This window comes from Lolium perenne, chromosome 7 (genome assembly GCF_019359855.2).
Source record: "Lolium perenne isolate Kyuss_39 chromosome 7, Kyuss_2.0, whole genome shotgun sequence".
Classification (NCBI taxonomy): Eukaryota; Viridiplantae; Streptophyta; class Magnoliopsida; order Poales; family Poaceae; genus Lolium; species Lolium perenne.
Window position 1 is genome coordinate 222185648 of NC_067250.2, and position 13846 is coordinate 222199493.

At 42.5% G+C, this 13846-nt stretch overlaps 2 protein-coding genes across 4 annotated transcripts; one reads left to right on the forward strand and one right to left on the reverse strand.

Moving 5' to 3' along the window:
- Positions 1 to 1470: 1470 nt before the first annotated feature.
- LOC139833277 (uncharacterized) lies at positions 1471 to 2602 on the reverse strand. The gene is made up of 4 exons (XM_071823495.1): positions 2336 to 2602; positions 2139 to 2249; positions 1925 to 2059; positions 1471 to 1851 (listed from the first exon to the last, which is right to left on the reverse strand). The coding sequence occupies exons 1-4, from the start codon at positions 2600 to 2602 to the stop codon at positions 1657 to 1659; spliced, it is 708 nt and encodes a 235-aa protein (XP_071679596.1). The 3' UTR covers positions 1471 to 1656.
- A 6959-nt stretch (positions 2603 to 9561) lies between these two features.
- LOC127313643 (uncharacterized) lies at positions 9562 to 13348 on the forward strand. 3 transcript variants are annotated; one of them, XM_051344126.1, is made up of 6 exons: positions 9562 to 9839; positions 10853 to 11168; positions 11244 to 11345; positions 11483 to 11660; positions 12590 to 12782; positions 12867 to 13348. In XM_051344126.1, exons 2-6 carry the CDS (start codon positions 10876 to 10878, stop codon positions 13022 to 13024), a joined length of 924 nt encoding a protein of 307 aa, XP_051200086.1. In that variant the 5' UTR covers positions 9562 to 9839; positions 10853 to 10875; the 3' UTR covers positions 13025 to 13348. The 3 variants fall into 3 exon arrangements, with proteins under 3 accessions (XP_051200086.1, XP_051200085.1, XP_051200087.1); XM_051344125.1 differs by having other exon boundaries at positions 10856 to 11168; XM_051344127.1 differs by having other exon boundaries at positions 10856 to 11168; positions 12593 to 12782.
- Positions 13349 to 13846: the final 498 nt, after the last annotated feature.

The following is a 13846-nucleotide window of genomic DNA, read 5'->3' on the forward strand; positions in this document are numbered from 1 at the left end:
CGATCTCAAAATCCTCAATCTTCAGAAATAAAGATAGAATTAAAACAAAATCATGGATAAATTATCTTGTAACTTACAACTCTTTCGAATACTCCGATATACAGAAAGTAAAGGTCACCAATGGGCAGGACTATGAACCATCATGTAGTTCTTTCAGGTCTACTATATAGGTTGCATGCTTTAAATGGAAACATATGCAGGTTATTCCTATGGTTACCCACTGGATCCATATGTGGTCTTATCTCCAGCCGGAGGATGTGCGCCGGGACATGGATATTGGGTGCAACCGCTTGGCGACGGTAGCACGGGATTTCTACAGCCGGTGCGGTTGGCGTACTGATAGGCGGCTCACATGAAGATCTTGTGGCGGCGCGTCTTTTTTATCATTTTTAGATGGCTAGTTCATGTCGAGACTTTGAGTGATCCATGATTTGTAATAAATTTATTTTGGAGACCTAATAAAGTTAATAAAGGGCCGCATGCATCAATTGATGCAGAGGCTGGGGTTTTATCCCCCTTATCGAAAAAAAAAAATGGAAACATATGCTCAGTTCAACTCAACGAAGCACGCAAAATCAAAAGCCATAAAAGAGGAATGTGGGCTGACTATAGACCATCTATTGGGTATCAAACTGTCTTTCGGTAAGGCTGCAAGAAGAAAAGGTGAACATAAGTATTGGCTTTTAACAGTTTGATTGCTGGATAAAGTACTCAAAGCCGAAGCTAACAATACAAAACTGTTTGATTTGGAAAATAACAGAGAAATGTACCTGACAAAAAATGCTCCATTATAGATCTTGAAGAAAAAAATGGTTCCATTATAAACCATCAAAATCCCATATGAGATTAAAAGAGATTGTATGCAACAGATCCATATATTTCTAGTGAGCAAGGAGTGGGTGGATGAACCTTTGGACACTACGGGGACGACCAGCTACACCGACGGCCCCGCACCGTCGGCACAACAACGTTCACCGTCGGCACCGTCTCTGCCGACGGTCACCGTCGGCGTCTCCCCGTCGGCACAGCAGGCGTCGGGGTCTGCGCGTGCACCGTCGGCACAGAACTTCACCGTCGGCACAGCCGTACGCCGACGGCTGGACGGTGGCCGTCGGCCGCCTCATCATCGGCACAGCCAACCAGCCGTCACGCCGGCGCCGTCAACGTCCCCAGCTGTGCCGACGGTGTAACCGTCGGCACAATTTTCTTTTTTTTTTCCAGAATGGCGGCAAAACGGTGGCTGTTCAAACTGGAAAAAACGCGCGAAACTGGGCCTGGCTGTGCCGACGGTGTCACCGTCGGCACAGACCCTGCCATTTGGCACAGCGACGGGCCTGGGCCGCCGGTGCCACCCTCGGCACAGCCAGTCCGATTTTTTTCTCGTTTTTTGCCAATTTGGCCTCATTTGCTCGAGAAAATCGCACAAAATGCACATATTATAGGATTGAATATGCACGAACATATATAGCACCATATAGCACAAAGATATCACCGTATAGCACCAAATCTCACAAATATAGCATCAAATCTCACAAATAGCACAAATATAGCATACAAGACCATGGTACATACACCGGATCCACTACAAAGATGGAGCGTGTCATCATGTGCTAGTACAATGTAGAAACTATGGTGGTGCACCACCCGAGTGACGATCTAGCTACAGTGACGAGCTAGCTCCGAGTCGGTGAAGTGAGGCCGCTGTATCTCGACGGTGCTCGGGGAGGTAGAACCACGACGAGAGCCACCGGAACCAGAAAAATGCCGAGGTTCGGCAGAAGCACCAGGAGAATGGCGACCGGGGTGCATCGGCGTACCACAAGGAGTGTCGTTCCCGGATTCTCCCAATCCCTACATGTTGGAGGGAGTTAGCAACTTAGCCATGTCACACCAAGTTAGCAACTTAGCCAAGTTAGCAACTTACCGGGGTCAACTGACGCTGACGCTTGTACATGATATAGAACTCCTCCTTGGACGGGAACACTGGCGTCGGCCCCGGATGAGGTGGCTCTGGGAGTGGTTCCTCTCGCACTCCAGTCATCATGAACCGAGTGAAACTCTGCAAGAAACGGGAGAGATAGCTCAGATTCAAACATGGGGACTTATGATGTTTTGCAACCATAGAGATTGAAACTTACCGCCATCTGGTTGCTCGTCCACTGGACATAGGCATCTTTCACAAGGTCATGCTCCTTAATCTTCTCGAGATACTCCTCGTAAGCTACTGCATAGGCCTCCTCGAGCTGAGTCTACAATTTCAGAAATAATGCGTCTCATCAACATAGCCATTCAGGAACAAGAGTCAAAACAGAGGATGAAAGTGTGGATGACTTACATCAACCTCTACCCGAGAACGGCATGTAGTCCGCGAGGAGGTAGCGTAGCTGCCGGAGGGGAGGGTAGCCTTGATCTGCGTGAAGTTCCTCTGAGGCTTGAAACCCCCAGCAAGGCAGGCAGGACGTCCATGCGGCTGGCCGGACCCCGCCAGCATCATCGCCACCTCGTCGACCGGCTCGGTCATAGGGTCCTCCACCTCTGGATGGAGCTTGGCGTACTCCTCGCAGTATCTTTCCTTGTTCTCTTTGGCCTTGCCGTAGTACATCTCAGGCGCGGGCAAGGAGTGGGTGGATGAACCTTTGGATCGAATAGGCTAGTAAGCGAAGATTGGAGGAGGCTATTCGTATATATGCAACAGAAGATGGAGATGGAGGGGCGCAAGAGAGATAACACATGAAAGAGGGGAGGGTTCTGGACGGGAAGAGGACACATCGAGATAATAAATGGCAAGATAAATGGAAAAGGGAAGATGTGTGGTCGCATGACCGGAAGTGTGCTTGCTATGCATATGTCTCCTGAGATTTTGCTGATTATCAATAGTCAATATAAAAACAAAACAAAAACTGTAATAATTTGCTGACATGGAACTTAAATTGATGGAAGTGACCTGGCTTGCTTGCATGTTGATAGAGTTATTTTTAGTGGGTTACTCCAATTTAGATATTATTGATTATAGATACACACTTCAATTTATTTTGTTCATTGTCTCAGATGAAATACACACTTCAATTCATTTTCTTCATTGTTTTGTTTGCTCTCGATTGGGTTCAACACCTTCTCAGCACATACATGAACTCTACAGGGAAAAAATTGTGAGAAGAAGCAATGCCTCGAAGATTTGTTTGGCTGTTCCTTCGTCTGCTTTGAGATTGTTACAAATGCGACAAGAAAATAACAAAGAACGAGAAGGAAATCGCAGTGGAGACACAAGATTTAACGTGGAAAACCCCTCCAACACATAGGGGGGGAAAACCACGGGCGCCGGCCAGCAAATACTTCACTATATCGGGGAGTGTTTACAAACGCCATGGGTTATGTTATAATCTGATGAACCCTAGCCGGCGGCTTACAAGAGGTATATATAGGATGTGGTATCATAGGCGTCCCTGCAGGACATGACGTATGGGCGACAAGCCTCGCTTCATTCGTCAGAAGTTAGCCTCCTTTTTGAATGAATTTGGATCACAATATAACAAACTCCACCTTGAGTCAAATTCCATCTTGTAGCATGAACTTCAACAGTTTTCTGAACCACAAAGAAAAACACTTGCTAGCGCCAGCAACCACTTGGGCTAAACAGTTATACCAACTAAGCTTGAGCAAAGCTTAAACTTGGCAACAAGCACTGGCTTTGTCATCATATCAACAAGATTATCATAAGTACTTATCTTGCATACCTTCAGTTTACCTTGAGCAATAATATCAAGAACATAATGGTACTTTTGACATAAATGTGCTTTGTCCTCTCGTGGAACATTTGATCTTTAGTATGGTATATGGAATTTTGATTGTCACAAAACAAGTTAATGCAAGAATCATCTCCACAAAGCTCATCATACAGACCTTTCAACCAAAGACTCTTTGCAAGCTTCAACAATAGCCATATATTCTGCTTCGATTGTAGATTGAGAAACAACATGTTTTAACGTTGCCTTCTAACTCACAACACATCCACCAATAGAAAATAACACACTAGATTTTCTTTCTCTTGGAATTTTCATACCTAGTATTTTCTTAGTAGCACCAAGATCCTTTATATAAAATTCACTAGGTAATAGTGCTTTCAAAGTAGTGATCTCTTTCTTGCTCTTGGCAGCAATCAACGTATCATCAACATATAATAACAAGTATACATGTGATCCATTAACAAACTTGATGTAAACATAACTATCATACTGAGATCTCTTAAAAACATGTGCAAGAATAAATGAATCAAACCTTTTGTACCACCGCCTTGGGAACTATTTCAGACCATAAATGGACCTCTTTAACTTGCAAAAAATATACTACTTACCATGCACAACAAAACCTTCAGGCTGGTCCATGTATATCTCTTCCTCAAGTTCTCCATGCAAAAAAAGCAGTCTTCACATCTAACTGCTCAAGCTCAAGATCATGCATAGCCACAATACCAAAGAATGCACGAATGAAACTATGCTTCACAACTGGAGATAATACATCATTATAATCAATACTTGGAATTTGGCTGAAACCTTTTCCTACTAACCTTGCCTTAAACCTTGGAGGCTCATTAGGAGACAAACCTTCATTTCTTTTAAATATCCACTTACAACGAACAACCTTCTTTTGTTTAGGCAAGCGCACAACATCCCATAATATATACTTGAGCCTCCGGCCATGCTATTGAGCAAAATTCTACTGGTATATTGCATGACTTAGTGTTGGATATCATGTTTTAGTTCTTGAGTATCTATTTTATGTGTACATGTTTCTTTGTGGATAAATATATTTGTGGTATTTTCTACTTAGAGAAACTTATATACATGAGAGATGATACAACTCTATTTTATATCTTCTTTATTTGTTGTGTGTTCATTGGTTATGATAAGCAATATCATTCATTGAGACTATGATGATGACATTTTCCCATCCTTGTATTAGTCTTATAATATGCTTGGTCATGCCTCTCACATATCCTTTTGGTTGAGCCTTGTATTATGATGTCTCTAACTTGTTACGCAACCATTCATTTGCTCCAATTGGTAAGATTATTTATTATCTATGGTCTCTTGCAATTGCGTGTCTTAAATAGTAATTAGGGAGTAAGGATTCCATGTTATGTATATTCTATTCAAATGCAACAATATAATTTATGCATGTACCTTGGGGAGATTCCTCATTTTATTTAAATTGCATTTTTGCGGTGATCATAAGAGTTTATTCCACTTGGCATCTTTTGTTTTTAATGATGTTGTGGGAGTGATGATTCCATGTTTGTGCACTTGATACTCCAATGCAAATTATCTATTTTGAGCACAAACCTTGGGGAGCTTCCTAATATTATTCAAAGCACTCTTCTTGATCTCATCATAATATCTATCTTTCATTTGGTATCTTCTTTGGTTCATTTCATTGTTTGCTTCATTTGTTGAAGCTTCTTCACTTTGTTATCTTTTCGCAATCTTTGATCCTCATTATAGTGTGATTTCCTCAGTATTTGTCATTGGATTTGTGCATTTGATTCCACTCACATTATGAGAAATGCACACATTATGGAGGAACTCTCACTATATTGGCCTTATAATTTGTTTACCCATTTCAGCATTTGGGGCCAATGGGGGAGAAGTTTCGAGGGTTTAAGGGAATTTAGTTTATGTGTTTGCTTTTTTGCTTAAGCATTTTCCTTTCATGCTTGGCATCTTGTTGATTTGCTTGATTGAATATATAGAGGAAACTCCACTAAGCTTTGATTGCTAATATATGCAAGGAAATTCAAGTTCATTCACACGTGCATATATTATGGGGGGGGGGGTTCTCTATATATTCAACTTTTTTGTTACTTAAATTCCTTATATAAACCCTATCAAAGAGATTGTCATCAATTACCAAAATGGGGGAGATTGAAAGTGCGTGGAGCCCCATGTGTGGTTTTGGTAATTAATGAAAATCCCTATGGACTAATGTTTGCATTGAGTTACATTTGTAGGTGTTGTCGATAGGCAAGGCTTGAACCATATGTTGGCTTCAAGGTTGCAATAAGAAGAAATTGACGAAGATTAACTAACAAGTATGTATTGAAGAAGAAGATTAAGTGAGCTCTCATGTGTATCTTCAAGATATCAACATAATGAAGAAAGAAAAAAATGGTGTGCAAGTTCAAGATGATACATATCAAAGATATCATATGCTTGAAGCTTTCCATCCATATGGTGATCATGTATATATGAAGATGCGCCGAATAAGAAGCTCTCCTATAGTGGATTATGGGGGAGCACTCGCAAGACTTCATCAAGAGACCACAATCAAGAAAGGCGTTCCACCTTGTTGCGGTCAAGATCATCATCATCAAGATCAAGTGGAATGTGCAAGATTAAGGTTTCGTCTTGATATGGTTTCTTTCTTACCAGTCTCATGGTTTAGTTGGGAGACCTGATTATAGGTTAGTTGACATACTATCAAGAGGCTCTCGAGCGAGTAACTCGATCGTATCGTTCTGGGTGAGCTCAAACCTTTGCATCCTTGCATCATCTTCTTGGTTATCTTTTCGATCTTATCCCTGTGGTGTCTTAGATTGTGTTTATTTCCATGACAAGCTCTAATTCATCGAAAACAGATTATGCATGGATCACTTGTTGTGTTTCCCATATTGGAGGTTTTACCGGGTTGTCTTTCTTAGATAGGTTAAACCTTTCTCCATTTATTTTTATACTCCCTTGCTGTACTATGATGGTTCTCATCAAGATCTTGTAGATCCCAATATCATCAAAATCGGAGTCCGTATGCTCTAGTTATGGTCGTTTCAGTTTCACTTGTTTTCTGCATTTTCCAGGGACAGAGACTCCGGTCCTTGGCCGGAGACTCCGGCCTCGGGGGCGCCGGAGACTCCGGGAAAGTCCCCGGTCCCCATAGCCTCACGTTTTTGGTGGTGGCGGTAGGGGGGGGGGGACGGAGACTCCGGTCTAAAACGGTTATAATTGTCATATTTCGTGGGGTGGATCTATAAAAGGCCCCCTTTCTTCCCCAAGGGTAGGTTGCTTCTTCTACTCTCTCTCTCTACTCTATTGTTGACCTTGATAAGCTCCCTCTCCCTATAATCTATTGGAGATATGCCCAAGAGGCAATAATAAAATGGTTATTATTATATCTTTGTGTTTATGATAAATGTTTGCATCTCATGCTATAATTGTATTAACCGAAACATTGATACATGTGCGTTATATAGAGCAAACTCCCTGTTGTTTACATAACACACATGTATCAATGTTCATCACACGTGCATACATTGTGGGGGAGTTTGCTCTATATATTGGTTCTACTCACATCACAAGAGGAGATTAGATCTACATCTTGACTAATCAAATCCCTCTCTTTGTGAGGGGAATCCACTAGATCTAGATCTTGGAAATTTTTGTATTCCTCCTCTTATTTGTCCTTCCTCTCTTATTCCCTCAATAGCTTTTGTAGCTTTGTTGGAATTTGAGAGATAAGGATTTGAGCATCTTTGTGGTGTTCTTGCCATTGCATTTGGTGCATTGGTTTGAATTCTCTGCGGTGATACGTGAAGGTAAAAGTTCGTGAGATATTATATTCGAGAGCTTGTTCCCGGAGCTTGTTCCTCTTGGGTCTTTGGACCCTAGACGGTTTAGTGGTCCTTGTGGTGTTCTTGGGGATTCCAATTAAGTTGTGGAGATTTTTCAAGTGCAAGGCCTTTGTGGTGATTTATTGGGAGTCTCAAATTAAATTGTGGAGATAGCCTCAAGCTTTGTGCGGGTTCTGTGACCACCCTGAAGGTTCTATAGTGGATCGAGGACATCACGTTTGGTGGGAATTATCAAGGAGAATACGGTGATGCCTTCGTGGCGTTTGGAGTGAATTGTCCTCCACACCGCTCCAACGGAGAGTAACACTCGCAAGAGTATGAACTTCGGGATAAATCGTTGTCTCTGTGTGTCACCTCGGTTATTCCTATACCCGAGCTCTTTACTTATGCACTTTACTTTGTGATAGTCTTCGTGCTTGAAATTATATATCTTGCTATCACAAAGTTGCTTGCATTGCTTAGCATAAGCTATTGATGCACATAGGTGAACCCTAGTTATATAGGTTTTGCGCTTGAAAAATTATACGCTAGTTTTACTCCACATTTGTTAAGCCATATTCGTAAAAAATTTAAACCGCCTATTCACCCCCCTCTAGGAGGCATCCTTGTCCTTTCACCTTGGATGCGGCTGCTCGTTCAGCAACACCACAGATGTACGTCTGGATGGTGTGGTGGTCGCGGTGGTGGGCTTGGCAGAGCGACCATCGAGGGAGCTTCTTGATGCGGGGGACGACCGACGGAGGGGCTTGCCGGGGATGGCCGGCAGGGGAGCACGCCTCTGCTCCCTGGGGGCCCTGTCTCCTCTGCTCCTGGAGCGGTCACAGACGGGGGTGCGGGTTCACCATCGACAGAGGAGCTTGCCGGGGACGAACGTCGGGGGAGTTGGGGGGGGGGGGGGAGCACACCTCTGATCCCTAGAAGCCCCGCCTCCTCTGCTCCTGGAGCGGTCTTGGACGGCCGGGACGGAGCTCCAGACGTGGATGTGGAGTCGGGAGGTGGATTTGATTCGAGGACCACGATCGAGAAGAATTGAATGCATGGGGGGGGGGGGGATGGGTGGTTTCACAAAATTACAATTGTGCATGGGCCAAATCAAGTAAATCGGGTCGGAGGGAGTACATTAAGATAATTACATAGGTTTAGTCTACAAGTTTGGAAGTTCAGTTGTCACCAATTCATGCGTGCCGAGTCCATACAAACATGTAGAGATGCTAAGATGCTGAGTTGTAAAATAAAAGCGACAATTGCATAACCATTAGTAAACAGGGAGCAAGTTGCAAGCGAAGAATAAAGGAATGTAGAAAGAGAAGAAACAATGAGAAAAACCAAGGAGGAGCTCGCTCTATCTAAGAAACGATAGAAGTAAACCTGAGCATTCCCGATTTAGAATGGTTTAGACAGGTTCCTCAAACCAGCCCGTCAGTGCTAGGTTTAATTAGATTTGTTTGGTTTACACCGTTTAGTTAGGAGGTGAGTGCGAGCTGGTTTGCTGGTGTATGTGGTTTTGGAGCCAGGACGGGGGCCGCAGACGGCCAGGAGAGGACCAGCGGCGGTCGGGGTGGCGGCGGACAGCCGGGAGGGCGGTGGCCGGGAGGCGGGAGAGAACAGGTGTCCCAAATCGGACGGCCGAGACGACGGCGGATAGACAGGGATGGCGGCGACCGGGAGAGAACAGGCGACTGGAATCAAATGGCTGGGGGAGAACCAGCTAACAGTTTTGTGCTCAGGGTTTCAATCCCGAAAGTTGAACCCGGTACAAACCGCTGGTTCGGTGCGGGTTGGGCTCGTGGTTTAACTGGTTTGACAAACCATGAACAGGCTTAGATAGAAGCAGAAGTAGGCGAACGAAGCAGTGGGCCGGCCCGCGAAACGTCAGGAGGGTACGCGTTGGCTCGATAGCGGACGCAACGGGCCTCAAATAGGAATTACCGAAAGAGAGCAGGGAAGCCTCGTCTCCCCTTTCCCCAATCCCGCCGACTCGACGACAGCTCCCTCCTCCGCCGCTTTCCTTAGCTCCGCCACAAGCCCCGGCCGACACCTGCAGCTCCCTCTTCCGCCGCTTTCCCTAGCTCCGCCACAAGCCCAGGCCGACACCTGCAGCTCCCTCCACCTACCCCCATCTTAATCCCCGTATCATCGCCTCCAGCCCTAGCCCCGTTCTCAATCTGCAGGAGGACCTGTTTTCTGTAGCCGCGGCCGCCTCCGCCTCCCGCAATCACAGGTAATACGAATTCTTACAAATTACGGAAGCCTTTTGGAAATCCCGTTTTCAGCGTGACACATCGGGGTCTAATTTCCCAAGTGTCGTTTGTATAGGTTTCATTTTCCAGTGCTTAACATGGCCTGGATTTTACGATCTCTAGACCGTTATTCATAGCTATGTGATACTGCAGCGGAATGCTAAACGCATATGAATTACTTGTTGGAAGACGAAACGTTAGGAAATCATCTGTTTGAACACGTAGTGCCAGTCAATCCAAGCATGTGCAGCTGTGCTTACAAGCTGATTTGATTCCTTTCCAATGAAAAATTGCTGATATGATGATATAACGAGGTTACTGTGTACTGGAAAAACAAAGTATTTTGGAATATAGCATAAATTCTTGATTTTGGCGTGAAGAACTGGTAAAACAGCTAAGTAAATAAAATATTTGTCTTTCTGATCAGGCCATGCACTAAGCCACTGTAACTACGGATTTGTATTAAATCTTGTTATACATCTTTTTTTTTTTACAAAATACCTTTCCCTATGCTCAAATATGAAACTTTTTTTTCTTAATTTGAATATATTTTCTCGATGCAAACTGCGTCGTCATTACATATTCTTTCAAGCTTTGGTGAAATTTCAACCAATCAAATATCATTTCACGCCCATTATCACGATTTTTTCCAATGTCTGCGTTTTCTTAGCACATTTAGTCATTGCTTTTGTTTTTATGTAGTGGCGTTTAACACCATTGTGTTCACAGTAACTATATTAATTTTATCTTGTCTCCCCTTGTTTGCATGTATACATTGAATGGTCTAGCCTGTACAATCTTTGTTTAAATATTATCATGTTCAGTTCTCTCTCTACCCATATTTATTGCTTGCGCTTCCTGATATGTGTTAATTGCTTTCAATCTATTTGCCACATGACATATATCTAGGCATATATCTAATTGCCTTCATTCGCAAAAAGGACATATATCTAGGCATAACGAGGACTTATGGAATTTATTTTTCTATTTGAAGCAGACTGAGTTGAGCTTTGCAACATGTCTGAGAGACAGGAGCAGCTGCCAGCAGAGAAGAACATTGAGTGCGGTGATGTGCCATCCTTTGCTTCTCCTGTGCCTCGTCTCCTTCCAAGTGAGGTTGCCAGCCCCACCTATGCTACCACCCTTCTCTCTAGCCAGAACAAGAAAGGGCTCCTGCGCAGCAATCTAGGCATTGACTTAACGCCTTCTCCTAGTAAACTTCTTTCAAGGCAACCAGAGGTCGACTCTGAGCTGGTGGTTTCTTGTACTACGCCTCCAATTCGGTTGCCAGACATTGAAAATCTAATTCTGTAAGTTGTTGTTTCGTGTAACCAGTTAATGCTTCAATCTACATGCCGCTAACAAACAACGGTAACCATAATTAGGTCAAACGAGACATATATGGATCAAAACTATTCTCCAACTTCTCCGGGTTCACCATTTACTCCCCTCCAATTGCCTCCTCCGATGCTCAAGCCAAGTATACTGTGAGTTAATTTTCATTGCTCATCATACTTTACTGTACATACATGTTAATATGTAAATTATAAATAAGTTTTGCAAAGCGTAATTCTTGAAGTGGTTCTATTTATCTTACATTGTTGTTTGTTTTTTCTGCATATAGGGGCCAAAATATCTCCAAGGAAGAAGTTTTGGATAATTTTATTGGCAAATTTGTTGGTTTGGCTATGAAAGGATTTGAAAAAGTAGATGCTGAGTCTGTGGAACCAAATTTTACGTGGCAGTCAAGAACATTTGCCAGTTTTGCATTGGAACAACGCAACAAGGATACAAATAACAAGGTAGTTATTTAGCTCTCTCACTGAAAAGCACCCTTTCCCACATCACCTAATTTCTGCTATGTATGCCAAACAAACACCTAATAGCACCAAAGGTGATCCATATCATGTAGGACACCCATCACAATCGTCCAGTCCAGCAACATAATCACGTTAGAAAGCCTCTCTGAACTCTGCGATTTGTTTAAACATAAATCACTTATGTCTCATAACATTACAAAGTTTAGTTGGCAACTCTAAACATTAAACCGGCAGCAACAACCCCACCCAACTTCGCACAAGTTAAAATAAGGTATCAATTGTAACTTGGTTCATAGGCACAAATAGATCTTTGAGCAGCATCCAAATTCAATTCCTCCTAAATCTGGCACACGCAGTACAATCCCATAGGAGTAGGAGTGGATATCGAGTGTGGACAAGTTTTCACGAACTTTTCTGAAATTAAGCCAAGTTTAGTTTGTTTGTGGTAAACTTTGTGATGAGCTAACAAGCTTAGTAAAGCCAGTTTGTAATTGTGTTTCATTCAAATAGTCATTTTTGTTTTGAGTATAATTTCAGAAGTACTTAATCAAGTCCATCAGCTGCTTAACTACCTTTTTTTGCCAGCTGTACATAAAATCTTTCATATGCATTCGATGTTGTTAGATGAAAGAAGAGCTACTCTTCAAACCTGAACTATGAAAAGACTTATTTTTAACCTTGAACAATGGAACTGTCAAAATTACAACCGTGAACTATGAAAACTACCCCCTTCCACCTAAACGAGGATATCTTATCTGTGTGGCATCCCAATTTTCTTCTATTGACACCTACACCTAAAGTAAACCTACTCATTTGAAATGCAGTTTTGGACTACAAATAGAATGAATATTTTTCTCTTTTTTGTGGCTTATTATGTGAAATTTGATGTTTTTTTCTTTTTCTTTTTGAAGCAGATGAAGTATGAGTTAGTAGAGGCTACCAAGAGTTGTCACATTATTGAGGGAGAAGGATGGTATGTGCACGTGAACTTCATTGCGAGGGCGGTTGATTCACCAGATCAGCTCTTTTTTGCTGAAGTGCGTCATGAAGATGAGATTAAAGTTCTCACTTGTTTTTGCTGCTTGCAAGAGCACGAGCAAGTTGGTCAGCATCTTTCTCTCTCTTAAGGCAGATTAAAATGCATCATTTGTTTTGATTTGTACGCCTTACCAACTATTGAATCTACAGGAGGTCTTAAAACAATAGAGACGCATGAGCCGCCCGCAACATTGGAGATGGATTTGAAACACTGCTATGCTTGCAGTGAAATTATTGCGCATCCGAAGAATGGGGCGTCATACAAGGCAGGACACATTGCATTTTCTGGATATTATGATGCTGATTAGCATCTGGTGTTGTCACTTATAGAGACTGTTTAAACAAATTTAGTTCAGAGCATCATGTATATGATGCATTCTCTAGATACTATGATTAGTACGTGGTGTTACACTTGATGAAAGTTGCGCCGTTGCTAAATTCCTGTAAGATTACGAAATATCGGTAAGAGAATGAGTAAACTTGTTACACAGTTACAACTGCTTACTTTTGTGCGGTACATGAGCCGCTAATTAAGTTGGTTACTTGTTCTTGTTGGCTTGTTTCTATTTGTTTGATTGCAACAGATGTGTATTTGTAATTCTGTATCGATAAATATTAGTTTTCTCCTTACACATCCTTTAGCGTCATCTATGAAAGCCATGTTTTGCATGCAAAGTTCTTTTTTGACATCTGTTTTTTTCAAGAGTACGCCTAGGCCTACATATTTTAATAGAAGGTAGAACATATTTTTATAAAAGGTAGATCATATATTTTTTTATAGAAGCAATCAAGTACAACATGACTTCCACTAGTTGCGGACAAGAAGCATAGTATAAAGTCCGAAACATAACTTCCACTAGTTGCGGACAAGAAGCATAGTATAAAGTCCGAACCAATGCTATTCCAAAGACCGCCACCACAAATATTAGGCCATCTCTAATGGGCTTCAGCATTTCGGTCCGTTTGGGTCAAGATGCGGCGGCCCGCGGTCTGGATGTGGGCAGAGGCAGCCCAACGCGTCCAAAACCCTCCAAAAAATAAGGCGCAAATTTGATTTACCTATATTTGGGGCACAGAAGCCTCCAGTTTTCCATATATAGAAGAGAAAAAAACAGTAGATAATAAATCTC